This window comes from Ceratotherium simum, chromosome 34, assembly GCF_057802395.1.
Source record: "Ceratotherium simum simum isolate JZ-2026a chromosome 34, ASM5780239v1, whole genome shotgun sequence".
In the NCBI taxonomy this organism is placed as follows: domain Eukaryota; kingdom Metazoa; phylum Chordata; class Mammalia; order Perissodactyla; family Rhinocerotidae; genus Ceratotherium; species Ceratotherium simum.
Window position 1 is genome coordinate 1,815,296 of NC_141933.1, and position 17,685 is coordinate 1,832,980.

The 17,685-nt window shown below is 46.5% G+C and overlaps 1 protein-coding gene and 1 non-coding gene across 4 annotated transcripts in view; both read left to right on the plus strand.

The window, feature by feature from the left end:
• Positions 1-17,685, plus strand: part of NAP1L4 (nucleosome assembly protein 1 like 4) — a 49,370-nt gene that overhangs the window by 18,861 nt on the left and 12,824 nt on the right. For all 3 annotated transcript variants that reach the window (XM_087422469.1, XM_087422467.1, XM_087422468.1), the window contains exons 3-10: positions 850-908; positions 3,985-4,084; positions 6,408-6,549; positions 6,789-6,875; positions 8,380-8,511; positions 11,437-11,508; positions 14,737-14,876; positions 16,390-16,535. In XM_087422469.1, the coding sequence (XP_087278595.1) occupies positions 850-908; positions 3,985-4,084; positions 6,408-6,549; positions 6,789-6,875; positions 8,380-8,511; positions 11,437-11,508; positions 14,737-14,876; positions 16,390-16,535 (878 nt within the window). The remainder of the gene's footprint in view (positions 1-849; positions 909-3,984; positions 4,085-6,407; positions 6,550-6,788; positions 6,876-8,379; positions 8,512-11,436; positions 11,509-14,736; positions 14,877-16,389; positions 16,536-17,685) is intronic.
• LOC147912514 (small nucleolar RNA SNORA54) lies at positions 12,208-12,330 on the plus strand. The gene has a single exon (XR_015549814.1). It is a non-coding gene; the product is annotated as a small nucleolar RNA SNORA54 (small nucleolar RNA).

A 17,685-nucleotide genomic window follows, 5' to 3' on the forward strand; every position in this document is an offset into this window, starting at 1 on the left:
AGAGCCAAGCCATATTTCAGTAAACATCATTAGAAGCTCTAACTGATGGCTCATGTGTTTGTGTGTGTGTGTGTGTGTGTGTGTGTGTGTGAGTGAGAGTGAGAGAGAGTTCATAAAGAAATTGCTTCAGACATGAAAAGTGTCCCAAATACTGATTCCTAGAGCCTTTTGTGGGAAGCGATCATCTTGCCCTCCGGGCTTTAACACTTCCTGGGTGAGGTTATGTGATGGAGTCTACACCATCCTGACATTCTGTAGCTTCCGGTGGTCAAGTGAAAGATTTTGTTTGGTGGGTTGTTCTGAAGGTCACGTTTGGTTGTGTATAGTGTTTGATGTGGTTTATTTTTGGTGAGGGAGGTGTGTCCAGGCATCTTTGAAAACTGTTAGACCTATTCTCATGAAGTTTAATTGTTTTTGGAGACTTTGTGTGGCCAGCTTACAGAGCCGCCGTAGGCGTTGTGTCCTAACAGCTTGGTCAGGCGGCTTTCCTTGGGTCACTTTAGCAGCCACCTGAACCGTAGCATGCTTGTTGGTGGGTTTAGTGGGTTTGGTTTGAGGGCAGGAGCAGATCTTTTGAGGAAAGAAATTGTAGAAATGAAAGAAGCTTCAGCCAGCATTGGAAATAAGAATTGTGGGGGATGGCATCTAGGGGTGCTAGCTGGTAGAATTTTCTTTAATAACAGGGAGGAAATATCTTGTAGATAACACACGTGTGTCCATAGTTCTCTTCCACGCAAATCTGAAGTCACTGTAGAGATACCTTAATATGTTAAATAAGAAAAATGCCCTTGTGCTACTTATCTTTGGAACTTCCTTTACATTTAATACTTCTTAAACACATTGTTTTAGTTTTTCAGATGGGGTTCCTTCAGATTCCTTGGAAGCTGCTAAAAATGCAAGTAATACAGGTCAGTTCACTGCGCATGGAAGTTTAACAGTGGAGAGTTTGCATGCAGAGCAGAGCGCCTCCTACTCTTGAACCGTTTATTATAAGAATACAAATAATGCAAGTAAAGGATTACTGTACTTCAAAGATTTTAAGAAAGTTAGAGTAATTAAAATGAAAATCAGTAGTTTGTTTTAAAAAATTTTTATTATAGGAATTGAGACTCTGCAGAAGTGAAGTGAATAGCACAGTGCACCTCTGTGTCTGCCGTCACTCAGCATCAGCATTCACAGTGACCTGGCTGTCTTCATCTCGGCCCTTCCTCCTCTTCCCGATTATTCTGAAGCAGATCCCAGATACCGTGTCATTTTGTCCATAAATTCGTAGATGTGTTATTTTTTCCCTCCATTTTCTTTTTTTCTTTTTCTTTTATTTTTTTTCCCGCAAAGCCCCAGTAGATAGTTGTATGTCATATCTGCACATCCTTTTAGTTGCTGTATGTGGGACGCGGCCTCAGCATGGCCAGACAAGTGGTGCATCGGTGCGTGCCCGGGATCCGAACCCGGGCTGCCAGCAGCGGAGCACGCACACTTAACTGCTAAGCCACGGGGCCGGCCCTCCATTTTCAAATCTATGTATCCATACTTTTTTTTTCCTCCCTGAACTGTTTGAAAGCAAGTTGTGGATCCTGGCTCTTTGCCCCTAAAACAATTTAGTATAAATTTCCTAAAAACTAGGATGAATTCTTTTTTTTTTTTCATAATTTTATTTATTTATTTTTTTCCCCCAAAGCCCCAGTAGATAGTTGCATGTCATAGCTGCACATCCTTCTAGTTGCTGCATGTGGGACACGGCCTCAGCATGGCTGGAGAAGCGGTGAGTCGGTGCGCGCCCAGGATCGAACCGAGGCCACCAGCATCGGAGCGCACGCACTTAACCGCCAAGCCACAGGGCCGGCCCAGTAGGATGAATTCTTATAACCACAATATCATTGCCACAACCAAGAAATTTAACATTGATACAAGACTGTTGGCTAATGTACAGTCGTGTTCCTATTTCCCTGGTTTTCTCAGCAGATCTTTTACAGCTGTACCCCATACCCAAATCCAGGACCAGCCAAGGACTGTGCACTGCATGTGTTCTGTCTCCTTTGTTCTAGAGTCACCCTACACCTTTTGTGTCCTTCATTGCAGTGACACGGCAGCAGGCCGTGGGCCCCAGCTGTCTTTAGAAGGCCCACACTCTGGATTGGTCTGGTTGTTTCCACCTCATTAGGTTCAGGGTAAACATTTTGGCAAGACTATCACAGGTGACCTGGTGCAATGACAAGTGCGAGTAGGCCTGAGACGGGCAGTGCTGAGGTTGCTAACTTGGTTAAGACAATGTTTGCCAGATTTCTCCATTGGAAGGGTCCTTTTAGTAAGTAATCTGTTGGGTGCTCTGTGGGTATCCATGAGACTTCTCCATAGCACCCATTGATGATCCTTGCTGAGTCACTAATGACATTGGTGGTTGCAAAAGGGTGTTTTTCTAATTCTGTCAATCCTACTACATATTACATCTATTAGAAGAACAGCTCCTTCCCATTTTAGTGTTACCAGTACCTCATGGATTCATTTTTTACTCAGTATTTTATCAGTGCCATCTTATTCTTCTTGGTATGCAAATTCGGCCAGTGGGGGTCCCTTCAAACTGGCTTCTATGTCTTTTTGCTATGTCCCCATCAGTTTTGAGTACTTTCTAGCTTTGTGGCACAAGTGATATTCCATTTCCCTTGAACTTTCCTTGCCCCAGACCTGGAACCTACCGTTTATCCAAGGGACCCTGTTCCTTTTGGTGGGGAGAAAGATTTAAAAACCAAAATGTAGGTGGTAGGTGTCTCTATTTCTAGGCCTTTCAGTGGCCAGAGCTAGAAGAGATGTGTATTTGGTACACATTTAGTATTTACATTTTGTATGTGTGTACAGTTTTATGTATACACGATTATATACACTAAATATACATACACAGTGCTTTGTTTAGCGGCTATGTTTGTCGGTAAAGTTGAGTGTCTACTGGGTGTATTCTGCAGCCCACATCCCTTGCTTACAGAAGTTGGGGAGAACTTCCACACACTGTCTGCCTTTTGAGTCAGGAGGTACTGATTTTGGTTTCTGGACGGTGTCAGTAAGAGGGAATTGGTTCCTCAGACACTGAGTCTGTCCCGGGAGCCAGGTGTCGTGCCAGTCAGTGGTTACAGCTGAGTGAAAGGACGCTCACTTCCCTCTCAGTGTCTCGTCCATTGAAATAGTACGATGTGTGTGAGCTCTAGAGGCACTGTGGCCAAGGCAAGTGACTTTTAGTAGGGGCTGCTCAGGGGTTGCCTTGTGGAGGAGGTGGGTTTGGGCAGAAAGGCATTGTAGGTGAAAGTCTGGCACCTGGTGAACTGGTGAGAGTTGGCTTTCCCGGGTTGTGAGCTGGGGTGCAAGTGGGTGCTGATTTCCTCTGGGGAACAGTCGCCTCGTCCCTGGCCTTGGCTTCTGGGCCCCGCCTTTGGACTTGGGAAGAGAAGGTGAGGTGGTGGGAGATTGACCACGTGAATTTAGGAATTAACAATGTCCTCAGTTGGGAGATTTGGGGCTTAAATGGCTAAAGTGAGAACCAGTAACCTCGGGCCGACCCCGTGGCTTAGCGGTTAAGTGCTCGCGCTCTACTGCTGGCAGCCCAGGTTCGGATGCCAGGCCCGCAGCGACGCACCGCTTCTCTGGCCATGCTGGGGCCGCATCCCACATACAGCAACTAGAAGGATGTGCAGCTATGACATGTAACTATCTACTGGGGCTTTAGGGGAAAAAAAAAAAAAAGAACCAGTAACCTCTAGGTACTCTTCACTAGATTTATAACCACTTCCTCAGGCCATTAACATAGAGTATCAAATGCCTTTAAAGTAAATTTTAAATATTTCCGAAACAGATGTTTTTAAGAAGCCACTTACTCTATTTAGAAATTAAAGTAGATAAGCGAAGCTAAGTAGATTATGTGTTGGTGAATTTTGACTCTTGGCTGGTCTGTGGTGGACTTATTTTAAATATTTTGGCCTTGTTTTTTACTCTTGATAGAAAAGCTCACAGATCAGGTGATGCAGAATCCTCAAGTTTTGGCAGCTCTACAGGAACGACTTGACAGTGTCTCCCACACTCCTTCAAGCTACATCGAGACGTAAGTTTGCTATGATTGAGACTCGATACAACTTTAAGAAACAAAGAAGGGGCCGGCCCATAGCGAAGCGGTTAAGTGCGCGAGCTCCACTGCAGGCAGCCGGGGTTCCGATCCCAGGTGCGCACCGACGCACCGCTTGTCAGGCCATGCTGTGGTGGTGTCCCACATAAAGTGGAGGAAGATAGGCACAGATGTTAGCTCAGGGCTGACCTTCCTCAGAAAAAAATAAATCAACAAAGAAAAACCTATTACCTATTTTCCGGTTCCTTAGAATAGGAATAAGTTTATTTTTTTTGGCAGACATTGCCTGCTGAGAGCCAGGGACTGGGTTCCAAAGATGAGTGCTTGGGTTCAGAGTCTCGAGGAGGGGTCCGGATCTGTAGAAAGAGTAGGCAGTGTTGAGTCATCTAATAGGTGCGTGCATAGTGCCATCCTGTGGCGATTTTAGAGGACTTGGCAGCTTATGTGAGTCATGTGGGACAAGGAGGAGTTAGTAGGGCAAGGACGAGCCCGCAGAGGGCAGAGTGCTTGCTCCTCATCGTGGCTCTAGTTAGCTAGGAGAGCCACGCCTCCCTGGCTCACTCCAAGAGCCTGCAGCACTGGAAACTGCCATCCTAGAAGGGGTCTGTGTCCTGGTTTTATTGCATGGGGAAAATAAGGACACCCACCTTGGAATCCTAGCACAGCCCTTCTCAGGGCCTGGTGGTGTTCCTCGAGGCTGTTCTGATGGAGAGGGGACCTTTGGGGTCTGCTTTGCCTTATGGAGGGTTCTCCAGGCATGACTTGGTGGGCAGGTTTCGTGAGATTTTTGTAGACTGAATCCCTGGGATGTAGTGAGACTGGGTGGCAGTAGAATTGGTGAGGATGAGTAATGGTTTCCAGTCTTCTGGCTTCAGAAACTGGGTGAGTGGGTGGCATTCCCTGAGAGGAAACGAGGGAGTGGGAAGAAGGTTTCCTAGGGAGAGAATTAGCTCCTCATTGGACAGACTGCACGTGGAGTGCCTGTTGTGTGGAGAAGAACAATGTGTAGCTACTTTAAGTGGTTGGAGGATGGCTGGGGAGGTTATTAGGGTCCAGTTTGCTGTGTTGTTTTTACTACATTAGGAAGATTTGAAAAGTTAAATTTTAAATCGTGTAGTTAACAAAGAAAAGAAGTAGAGATGTTAGTCTCTACCATTTTATTTATGCTGCTCTGCTGCTTCCTTGTTCTCTTCTGCCAGCAGTAGTCCTACAGAGGTAACTGCAGTTGGGAGTCTGGTGAAGGACCTTACCCTCAGTGCCCATGGATGTGATCACCCCAGGCCAGGGGTCCTTTGTGATTCAAGGCTGTTTCAGTACTTTGTAAACCGCCCTGCGCGGAGCTGCCTGGTGCTCTGTGCTGTGCCTTGCTGGAGGGTCAGTACAGTGCGTGGACTGGTGCCGGCTCCCCCCGAGACCTCCGCTCAGGTGGAGGAGAACGCAGAGGGCAGCACCCAGGCCCGCCCAGGAGATGGTGCGGGTCTGTCTCGAGGCCCAGGAGTCTGCTCTTCTTTCCAGATTGTGACCAAGGGCTTCAAGTTAAATAATTGTGATGGGTTAAAAACAGGTTTTTTCTTCTGATTTATAAAAAAAAGTAATGCATACAGACTAAAATATTTTTTAGAATATAGAAAAATATCAAAAGGCAAAGAAGCTCATAGTTATCTGACTAGAAGAGAACGACCCCCCCTTGTCTGGTTGTCTCTGGTTTCCCCTTAGCGTGTCTGTTTGACCACTTCACACGGCACTGAACATTCTTTGAAAACGTGATTGTGGACAGGCCGTGTTTTAATCCTGTTCAACTTGTCGTTTCCACTTTTTTACTTTTACAAATAATACATCAGTGGACCTTTCAGTACATAAATACTTGGTTATTCCTTACGATAGATTCTTAGAAGTAGAATTACTGGATCCAAAGAAGATTTTCAAGGTTCTTGTTTGCCCTTAAGAAAGACGAGTCAGTGGGAGGGCTTCTTTGCCTTCAGCCTCATCAAACCTGGGAATTTTTTTTTTGGTAAAGAAAAGACAACAGTTCTTTTGAATTGGCATTCTTTTGGATATTTTGTGAGATTGGACCTTTCTTCTCTGTTCGATTACTTGTATTTTTACTTTTATGAATTATCTTTTTAGCTTCCTTTTCTTTTTTTCTATTGGGATGTTTGTCCTTTTCTTAATGATTTTTAGTGTTTCTTCATGGTAAGGATGTTAATTCTGTGTTGACCTAAATTCATTCCAATAAAATTGAAAACCGTACTGCCTCATTTGGCAGATGTATGGATGTTGTATTTTTTATTCCCTCTTTTAGTTTACCAAAAGCAGTCAAAAGAAGAATCAATGCCTTGAAACAGCTTCAAGTGAAGTGTGCTCATATAGAAGCCAAGTTCTATGAAGAAGTTCATGACTTGGAAAGAAAGTATGCAGCATTATACCAGCCTCTCTTTGACAAGGTAGGGAACTCTATTAATGTAGTTAGTATGTTTCAAATCTTTCTTTAGATAAAACATCCAGATTTACCCAGTGAATCATTGAGCATTATTCTTTAAGCCCTAAAACTTAGAATTGTAAAATAAGTTATGAAAGCATCAGTTTTCACAGTCTTTTCATAGGCGTTATTTACAAACTCATCTTAACTGATAAGTTTCCGAATAACTTAATATAATGCTAAGAAGGTCTTGTTTTTACTTAGAGAAGGGAATTCATTACTGGTGACGTTGAGCCGACAGATGAGGAGTCAGAATGGCACAGTGAAAATGAAGAGGAGGATAAATTGGCTGTAAGTTTTTTTTAATGAGTGCAACTTGTGTTCTGTTTTAATACTGTTAGGAATAAGAAACCTCTTTTTTTTTTTTTTTTTTTGGTGGTGAGGAAGATCAGCTCTGTGCTAACATCTGCCAATCCTCCTCTTTTTTTGCTGAGGAAGACTGGCCCTGGGCTCACATCCGTGCCCATCTTCCTCCACTTTATATGGGATGCCGCCACAGCATGGCTTGCCAAGCGGTGTGCTGGTGCACACCTGGGATCCGAACTGGCAAACCCCGGGCTGCCGCGGCGGAGGGTGCTCACTTAACCGCTTGTGCCACCAGGCCGGCCCCAAGAAACCTCTTTTGATGGTTTTTAATCACTGATGTAACTTTACAGAGAAGAGGGCTCCTAACAGTAGGTGCTCCTTCACCGTCAGCTTGGGTGTTGAGATTTCTTCCCCCCGGTGACTGCTGAGCAGCCTGTGGGCCTGGCATCTGCCTTGATGTACTGTCAGTTAACATGATGAACCAGACACAGTCTCCCTTCTCAATCACCTGTAGCCACTCTCTGCAGTATAGAGACCCTGCCCAAGGACCAGCGGTGGCCATGAAGTAGCCAGAGTGCATCGAGCCACTTCAGATTGGTAGATTACGGGTCCTTTGGTGATGTGCCCTGTCCATTACCTGCTCACAACCGTTTTCTGGGGACGGGTCCCATTCCAGTGCCACAGAAAGTCCCAACGTGCCACAGAGTTACCTTTGTCGGCCTGATTTTATGTTTGGGAGACACGTAGCTTTTATCCTATACTATTAACTTTTAGGGTTTTTTTTAAGTGTATGTCAGGTTGGGTAACCATATGTTTTTGATCTTTTAAAAATATGTGGAACCTGACCTAGTTGAAGCCATGGCTGTGGATCAGTTCCTTATTGCTCAAGAAAAATCTGCCTCTGTTAATTTAAGAAGCCCTCACGATAATCTCCTCACAAGACTCGCATGTAAGGAAGCATCCACACTTTCCTGTGGCTCCACTGAGTGTTGTGTTAACACACTTGGCCTGCCTTTTCCCTGGGGCCATGATGTTAGAAGAGACTTCCCGCCACGTGCCACCACTCTCCTGTTATAGCTGTCTCCTTACAGCGGGACATCCGAGTTCCTTGGCATTGTCTTGTTGCTGAAGATATTGGATTCTGCATCTGATGGTGGGTGATTGTCCCAGGATGGACGTCTCAGAGACAGCCCGGATAGCCTTTCCCAAGTTTGGTGGCAGTGTGCCATCTCTTTAGCTTTTTTTCCCCCTTGATATAAAATTATGTCATGGACTTTCATCTGGATGGAATGCCTAGAATGCTTTGTCCCTCAGAAACATTTGAAATTGTGATGTGCACACTGGTCTTGGAGATGCAGATTGAAAGAGCAAGGGTTTTGATAGAAGTTGGTGCAGGATTCTGAAATTATATTCTGCACTAAGCCATTGAATTATTTGTAAATTTGTTGCTTTGTGATAAATATTTTATTTTGCACCTTTATTTTTTTAGGGAGACATGAAAAATAAAGTAGTCATAGCAGAAAAAGAAGCAGCAACAGCAGAAGAGCCAAACCCCAAAGGAATTCCGGAGTTCTGGTTTACCATCTTTAGAAATGTAGATATGCTAAGTGAATTAGTCCAGGTGAGCACATTTCCACCTTGCAGAGAGATTTTGGTCTTAGACTTGATTTGTGAACTACTTAACTGGGTGTTTAGTGTTTCTTTATTGTGGGTGGAAAGGCACTTCTTGTGACCACCCACTCAGATGTGCAGTCTTGATCTCACTGGGAGGGTTTGTTACTGTTGGAACCCTCTATACGACCTTAAATTGTAGGTCTAGTGGAGAGACCTGCACCTCTGAACGTGAGTCAAAACTTGTAGTTGGTTTACCTCCTGTAAAAGGTCTGTTGCCTCACCCCCAGAAAGCCTGGTAACAGATTCAAGACGCATCTCCATCTTACTATGATGTGAACAAGCAGGAAAGTGAGGACAAGAGCCCAGAGTGGAGGGATGGACTTTGAGCAATGGAGGAGGGGGTGTGTGTGCGCGTGCATGTGTGCAGGTGTACATGCATACATGCTCGCACTGGCGCATCCTTAGACCTTTCCATTGATGGGTTTTGGAAATTTGAAATGGGTCTGCCGTTGTGCACCGTTGCTAATTGTGTAAATATGTCACAAGTTGCTAATATTTTCTCATCATTTCCCTTGCAGAAGTCTCCATTTTTAAAAAAAACTGAAATAGGAAATCGTTCTGTTTGTCTTACCTTGTCAGGCTTTCTGTAGTGAAATGGTGAACCAATTAAAAGCTAACAAATTTGACTTTCCCCAAACTGAATTATGGTAGAAGTTTCTAGGATACAGAAACAAGTCGTACCCAAAGTCTCATTGCCTGACTTGTTGTCTCAGGTCCACAGAGATGGTCATCTCTGCTCTCGGACTTGATCCAGACAGGTCAGCACAGTGCTTCTCATATCAGAGAGCACAGCCGCTGTGACGTGCGAATAACTCTCCTGCACTTTGCATGAGATTGCACAGATGTGTTGATAAGGGCTTTCAGAGACTTGCCTCACTGCTGCCTCTGCCACCTGTCTCCTTTGATGCTTACCCGTAACCAAAACTTAGGAAAGGATGGAAGGAATGCGTTTCTTAGTCTCCTTCCAAACTGGGGGAGCATCTAAAATACGTGACTCAGAATAGCCTCTGTTTTCCTGTCCGAGGTTCCTTTTCATATGAAAAGATGGGGTTTAGGAAAATTAGACCATACTTTTAAAAGAATGCCGTGAGCCAGAAATTCCCTGGAAAAATGGAATAATTTATGCCAGGACAAGATTCTAACCCTAACTGTATGTTAGAATCACCTGGGCAACTTTTAAAACTCAATAGCAACATGAGTGCCTTCCCCACCCCCAAGTCAGTCAGAATTTGGGGTGTTTGGAGGAGCTCTTATGGTTTTAATGTGCCTCAAGGGTTGAAAATCCCCGTGCCTGTAGAGCAGTGGAAAGACTCCTAGTCTGCCCGTCACTTAGGCGTCCCATGGAGACGCAGATTCTGATGCTGTGGGTCTGGGTGGGGCTGACGGCCTGCATTTCTAGTACACTCCCAGGCGGTGCTGAGGCTGCTGGGTGGGGCACACTGTGAGTGGGGGCAGGGTTATTATGAATGTGGGCTTTTCGGTACCAGTTAGGTGACTGGGTTGAGTAACCTGGCTCCTTGTGTTGCCTGGCCAGCGAGTTAGTAATCCAGGGATGGCCGTGGCTGCATCCCCCATAGCGTTTCCTTCAGTTTTGAGGGTGGTAGTACAGTTAGCCATGTTTTAACGAGGTATCTCTTTCATTCTCCCCAACACCTCTATATTAGGGTCAGTGCTTTTTGAGAGTCTGTTAATTTGGGGCATTGCATTATGCTCTGGACCATGTGAAGTTCTTGGCCCTCAAGGTACATGGCTGTTTGAGGAATTACGAACATAATGGTTATTTCATGAATTTGGGGGAAATACCAGTGGGTACTGCTAGTTTGAGTGGGATGAGTGTGAGGATCGTGCTCCGTGTATTTGGAAAACATCCTAGTGATAACATTCATCTTGGCAGTTCAGACCTAGGTGTGTGCACCCAGTCAGTAATGCATATGGTCTTAGAGCCCATACTGATGTGGCTGACTTTAATAACTGTTTTGGGTTATTTTTGTCTAGAGACTTGCTAGATGCTTTTGTTATTGCTATTTTTTGTTTTGTTATATAATGTTAAAAGAATTTAAAATTGGGAAGTGGGTAGTTATCAGACTTAATTAATCTTAAAACTTAATGGAACCTTGAGAAATCCTTAGGCTCAGCCCCCTGACCTCGAGGGTGAAGAAGTAACTTTCTTATGAATGAAGCGTCTGCTTTAGTATGCACTCACTGGGTCTCAAGTCTTATAATTCCTTCTCAGATTTTTTTGTCCTGTGGACTTTCTTAAGTGACAGGCATTGGTGAACTTCTGAGTTTAAATAATGGTCACCTGTAAAAGCGTACTGCACTGTTAGAAGCTCTTGAATAGTGCCTGCAGGTTAGGTCTCAGACATGCTTTGTCAGTGTCCTTGGCTGTGACTGACTGTGTGTTGTGGATTTGGGATATTTATTGCCACATGCCATAACGAAGGGGCAGGAGGCCTGGCTGCCAAGGCCGGTAGCTGATCTAGACGTTTCTTCTGATTCTGTCTCTTGAGAGATGCTGAGGTCCAGCAGTCTTAGTTGATGGCATTTCTGATCCCGTGTGCAGTGGCAACTGGTGGTGTGAAAGCAGTCAGGGCTCTTGCCCCTGGCATTGAAGGCCTGCCCTTCCTGCGTGGCGTTGGTGGTTACCAGTGCTCCCTGCCAGAGAAAGATGGCATCTCATTGCTGCCACTCGAAGGCTGGTAGTTGGTGAACAAATTTGGGTGGCTTCCTGGGAGTTATTACCTGACAAGGACAGAATTCCAACAGGGCTAATTATCCAGCAGCTAGGAGTATATACAGCAGTGACTCAGGGGGGGATGTGTGTTGTTTTTAAAAAGCCCACTAGAAATTTCTTTTTTCTCTTTGTGATTAGGAATATGATGAGCCAATCTTAAAACACCTGCAGGATATTAAAGTGAAATTTTCAGACCCTGGACAACCCATGGTGAGTACTGGTTGTTTGAGCTCTTGGTTGGCATCGGAAAGGATCAGGCCACTGAGGGTAAGGGGCTTGGAGCCAGGGCAAGAAATCCACACCTGGCTACTCACTTGCAGAGTAGACTTGAGCGGGGCACTCACTGAGAATTAGAACAGCTCTCACATTGCCTTTCTGGGCTCTCCCAGCGTGTGTAAGCCTGACCAGTCACTCAGGCCACAAGCTGCTTGGTGGCAGGTATGGGAGTCAGACACAGGATTGGGCTCCTTGGCCACAGTGCCCACTGCCATGCTGTGGTTTCTGAGCTGATTTGTTTCCTCTGTCAGATGGGACGGTATCATCCTTTTCCTCGTGTCTCCCAGGTTTATGAGGATCTAATGTCTATAAAATAGGTTTAAAAGGATGGTAGGTATATACTCAGATATGAGCAGCACTTTAACAGAAATCCAGGATACTAAGAAAAGAAACCTATGAGATTTTACCTTAAAAAAATAACTGCAGGTAGATAAGACTGAAAAATGTTATCCCAGTCTTTGATTTGTCACAAACACATCTTTCCAAAATCCTTGCTGTAGTGTGTCATGTTGGTGTTCGTGGGCAGGTCTGCCTGGCAGTGAGTGAGAGGAGTCCGCCCCAAGCCAGCCCTTCCTGTTCTCTGAGGAAATCTGGAGGTGGGCACGCATCGTGCCTGAGCTGGGGTCCTCGCGAGAGCACTGTTCGTGACCTGTTAGTCTGGCTGTGGCTAACGGGTTCCATTCCGGTGCTACAGGAGTTCCAACGACATGTGACTGACTGACTGGTGGCTCTCAGCTTCAGGTCTTGGAGACAAAGTGCCTGGAGGACTGTGGGTTAGGGATCTGGGGGCTGGGCATAGGAGCTGGGACCTAGAATTGGTCTCCTCCCCATCGCAGAGCACAGGCGCCAGGTAGCTGAGGAGGCCAGTGTGAGTGGGCTTTCTCCCTTCCTAGTCCTGCAGGGGACGCTTGCTGCAGGCTGGGCGCGCGGGCACACCTGTATTGTCCCTTCCACTTTTCCTGTCTGCTCCACTCTGGGAGGTACATTCAGCTGTCCCTCTGCAGGTGGGGGCGCAGGCACGAGGTGGCCTGAGGCCTGCTCACAGGCTGAGGAGCCACACTGTGGCCGAGGGGAACCCTTCTTCCCTACCGCACCGGGTCATCACAGGGCCTTCCTCCTGCTGCCTTCTTCCCTGTGCGGAGGCTTTACCATGGCGCCCCTAGAGGCCTCCTGTGGCAGTGTGCAGGCGCTTGCTGTGTTTTGTGTGGATTCTCTCTCCCCATGGGGTTGTGTGTGCACATGGATGTGTGAGTGCTGTTTTAAGATTCTGTGTGAGTTTTTTCCTCTTCTTTCTCACTTACGATTCGTCCAGACTCAATTTACTAAGTTTTCCCCTTTGGATCAATTCCTTTTTTTTCTTTCTTTGCTTATTGGACATGTGTTTGATGGTTCCTGGGTCTGTTGTCTTTCTCAGCCTGTCTGTCTGGTGTTTTCCCCTGTCTCTTACAGTGGCTCAGAGACGGGCTGCAGCCCTGGTTGTGGTAGACCGTGAGCCAGGCATTTTTCTCTTTCTTGTTACTTCTCCCGTTATAAAAGTCGTATGTGCGGTAGGAAACTTAGAAGACACAGAGAAGTGTGAAGAACACTATACAAATCTCCATCTTCTAGAAGTGACTGTCAGCAGCTTAGGGAGTTTCTCCACAGTCTTTGTCCTTTTCAAAATTATTATGAAACATTAAGGCATTAAAGTTAATAAAGAAAACACCACTGAGCGTCAGACAGAGCATGTGGGTGTGTGCCCCTCCTCATGTCAGTGTCACCCCTTTTCCTTCTCCAGGCCCACACGCTGGCCTTGGGGCCCAGTGAGATGACAGTGCTTGGACAGGGAGATGCTGGCTCTTCCCATGTCGCACAGGCTCTGCTGGCGTTCGCCGGATAGGCCACCACTACTCAGTCCTAAATCGTTGCATTATGATCAGCACACTTGAACCCAAGTCTGTTGTTTAAGTTTCTGAGGACTTCCTAGTTTAGATTCCTTTTAGTGTAGTTACTGGGTTGGAGGAGAGGAACATTTATAAGGCCCAGAGGTGGTTCAGTTTGCATTCCTGCTAGCAGTATTTTTTTCCACTCTTTCTTTCTTGTAATAATAGTCTTTTCCTGACTCTTTCTATTCTGAAGTGGTTTTACACTTAGAGCAGAGCTGCAGCAGCAGTACCAAATGACAGTACCCGTGTGTCGTTCTCCTGCACTTGGCTGGTCCGCCTGGTCCACGTGGGCGTGCTGGGTGGGGACCACCTCCTAGTGTGCTTGGCAGGAGGATTGGCAAAGACAGCAGCACCATGTTGACTGTGCTGGGCACAAGAGGTCTGGTTTTACACTTGAGTGCGAGGCGAGCGGGCATTTGTCGGGTGTTGCTGGCTGGCTGGCTGTGGGCCTGTGAGTGAGGTTGCTTCATCCTTGGACCCTTTTCTCTTGGAACATTAAGCACTTTCTTTAATTCATCCTCCAGTGTGTTAGGGTTTCTCTTGACTAAACAGAGGCCTAGGGGAAGAAAAAAATAGAACAGTATGAAGAAGGGAAATAGCATGCTTGGTTTGGGGAAATGGTGGGGGGAGGAGGTGGGGAGAGAAAGAAGAAAATACACGATCTGTCTGTACAAGAGTGGGGAGTGGCAGAGGCCCAAAACTGCACCATTGTGAGTGAAGGGTGGACTTGTCCTTGATGTGTTTTGAGGAGGCACAGTCAGTACTGCCCCCATGCCCCATGGGGTCTCTGCATGGCAGGGAAAGCAGTGTTGTACCTGAGTCCAAGAGAAAAAGGAGAGGAGGGCAGGGCTCCTGGTGCCTGGTTTCTCCCCCAGGCTCCCCTGCCATCACCTTAGGGCAGGGGGCTGGGGCAGCAGACAGAAGCAAGGATTTCTCAGGAGAGCTTGAGCTCCCCTGGGAGGAGCTGTCGGCGGGCATGTGCCCCCACTCCAGGACTGGAGGGTGACAGGGGCTTCCCTCAGCCTGTCGTCTGTGTTTTCACTTTGTGCCGGCGCTCTTTGCAGTAAAGACGACTTTGTTGTCGCCCATACCTGTGGAGCTTTTCAGTGGCGCTTTCTGCTTGTGGTGTCATGCTTGGAGAGGGGCTGTTTTCCAGGGAGTGCTGTGTAGCTCATCAGCTCTGTCACTGGTCACCTGTCACTGTTAAGTGGTGCTTACCCTGAGTTTTTGTTTTTAGTCTTTTGTATTAGAGTTCCACTTTGAACCCAACGACTACTTTACCAATTCAGTCCTGACGAAAACGTACAAGATGAAGTCAGAGCCAGATAAGGCCGATCCCTTTTCCTTTGAAGGTCCTGAAATAGTTGACTGTGACGGGTAAGGAAATGCCATTTCAACTTCTTCGAAACAAAAGCAGGAGATGATTTTAGAACTTTACAAGTAAGAGAAGCAAAAAGTCTTTAATCTGCTCAAAAACCCAGTAGACAAAGATTTAAACTAAATAATTTTTCCATTTGGGGGTATGATGGCCAGCGCTGGGAAGTGTATCACATGGTTACATGTGCCGAGGTTTGGGATAATGGCCCAATTTCATCATTCTAATGAGGGGATTGGGTTCTCTGGTCCCCTTAAATGAAGCTGTGATCATTGACTGATAAATTACCCTCAGCGAGCAGCTGGCCTGGTGGTGTAGTGGTTAAGTTCGTGCACTCCACTTTGGCGGCCCGGGATTTGCAGGTTCGCATCCTAGGCATGGACCTATGCAGTGCTCATCAAGCCATGCTGTGGCAGTGTCCCAAATACAAAATAGAGGAAGATAGGCACAGCTGTTAGCTCAGGCAGCGGATGTTAGCTCATGGCCAATGTCCCTCACCAAAAAAATAATAATAAATAAATAAATTACCCTCAGCAGGTATTTGTTGAGTGAGTGCGTGAATGAGTCAGTGCAGGGCAGTGCTGGTCGGTCACTTGCTTTGGAAATTGGTGGGACAGTTCAACTGTTGTTTGAATCGTGATGGGGCACCTTAGCAACGTCAGTCTGTAGGTCACCAAAGAGAGAATGTAGTTTGGAGTTCACTCCTCCTGGTTTGTTTGAGGCGATTTGGGAAGTTGTTTTATCCTTGAATTGAAACAGTTGTCCCTATTCGCTGGAACCAAGTACTTATCCTTATGAATCTCCCTGTATGAGTAATGCAGACCTTTATTAAAATCCTGCTAGACTTGAATAGCTAGAGTAATTTAGAAAGGTCATTTCCCAGGGACAGGCCATCGTGGGAGAAGAAGGCCTGGCTTTCCAGGCATGCTCTTGAGCAGATGCTAGTCAGATGCTGCCACGTGTTATCTGTTGGTCCGAGGTGATTCAAAGAGCTCAGAAGCATGCCCTGCTCAACCTCTGCCAAGGACCTAGAGTTGGTGTGTTCTGCACTCGTCATCACTGTTTGCAGTGGTCACTGCAACTTTCTCCACCTTGTCCTGCTCACTTAGTTGCCTTGAGAATTTGGGTGCATGAGTGGGTGACTTCAATTGTGCGGTGGAGTCTGAACGGGGCCAGCAGGTGACAAGGTCTTGAGCATCACATAGGCACCTTTGTTCAGCCTTGACTGGGCTTGCTCACAGAAAACACGTTGCCGAGTCCTTGTGAAATAATGCCATTGCAGTTAGACAAGTCTGAAGCTTGAGACAGTGTTTCTACCCAGGATGATGGCAGGCCAAGCGTTTCTCTTTAACTGGCCTTCAGATGAACTTCATGGGTGTGTGTAGTGCTTGCTTGCAGGTTGGGTTTATTGAATTTTCCAGGTTAAGCATGGAGCTGGGGTTTGCTTACTGTGTACATCTGTAATTGGTTTTTCTCATGGAGTGTGTATCCGTGATTGCTGTCCTGTCCCTGTAGGTGTACTATTGACTGGAAGAAAGGGAAAAATGTCACGGTCAAAACAATCAAGAAGAAGCAGAAACACAAGGGTCGAGGCACCGTTCGAACAATCACCAAACAAGTCCCCAACGATTCCTTTTTTAACTTCTTCAGTCCACTCAAAGGTGAGCAGTGGGGCTGTGATACTGATTATGTACTTACATAAGGTAACTTTGTTAGCCTCAGAGTCCAGTTCTAGTCCTGGTGAGTGTGGGAGGTAAGGGGACGGTTACTGTGCCAGAGGCAGTGGTGCTCTCTGGGGCACAGGGGCCGCAGGAAGGGAAGCCCAGGTGGGCACTGTGGGCTCCGTCTGAGAACGCGGAAGTGAGCGCCCACACCCGGGCCCTTCCGCGCGCGGCTGCCTGGACACCCCCGGCAGCACTTCCACGCCTCTGCTCTGTTGCTCTCGGGCGCCCCTGGGCGCCCCCAGCCTGTTGGGCTGTAGACTTAGCTCTCAAGGCATCTGTCCCTGGTTGTGCTCTGGTTACACTTCACCAGCTTTTGAATCATCCCCCCTCTTCCTCGTAAATTGTTTTATTTTGTTTTTCTGCATGACTTGGTAGAGCGTAGGGATTTTGGAATACGTATGTTGTGACAAATGCAAGTACAGTCGTGTGCCGCATCATGACGTTTTCGTCAGTGAGGGACTGCATAGATGACAGTGGTCCCATAAGTTAAGTACCACATAGCCTAGGTGTGTAGTCAGCTATACCTTCTAGGTTTGTGTGAGTACACTCTGTGATGTTCAGACCACGATGAACATGTCCCTGTCGTTGAGCCACACACGACTGTAGTTGGATTTCCATTTTTGAAAGACTTAGGCCAGAATTGTAGCTTGGATGCTTTGATTTTTTTTTTTTTTTTCCCCTTCCGTAAGCCGTAAAGATGGAACCTTTGAGCTAGTAAAGACCGAGCAACTGGTTTTGAGAGTAAATTACTTGAAAGTCGTAACGCAGTTTTCTAATCCTGAGAGAATGTGAAGGTCAGACCAGTTTTCAGTGTTAAAATACAGATATGAGGAAAGACCATTTGCTCTCTTTTTTTTTTAATTAATTAATTAATCCCCCCCCCACAAAGCCCCAGTAGATAGTTGTGTGTCATAGTTGCACATCCTTCTAGTTGCTGTACGTGGGACGCGGCCTCAGCATGGCCGGAGAAGCGGTGCGTCGGTGCGCGCCCAGGATCCGAACTCGGGCCGCCAGCAGCAGAGCGCACGCACTTTACCGCTAAGCCATGGGGCCGGCCCCAAGACCATTTGCTCTTTATTGTAATGAA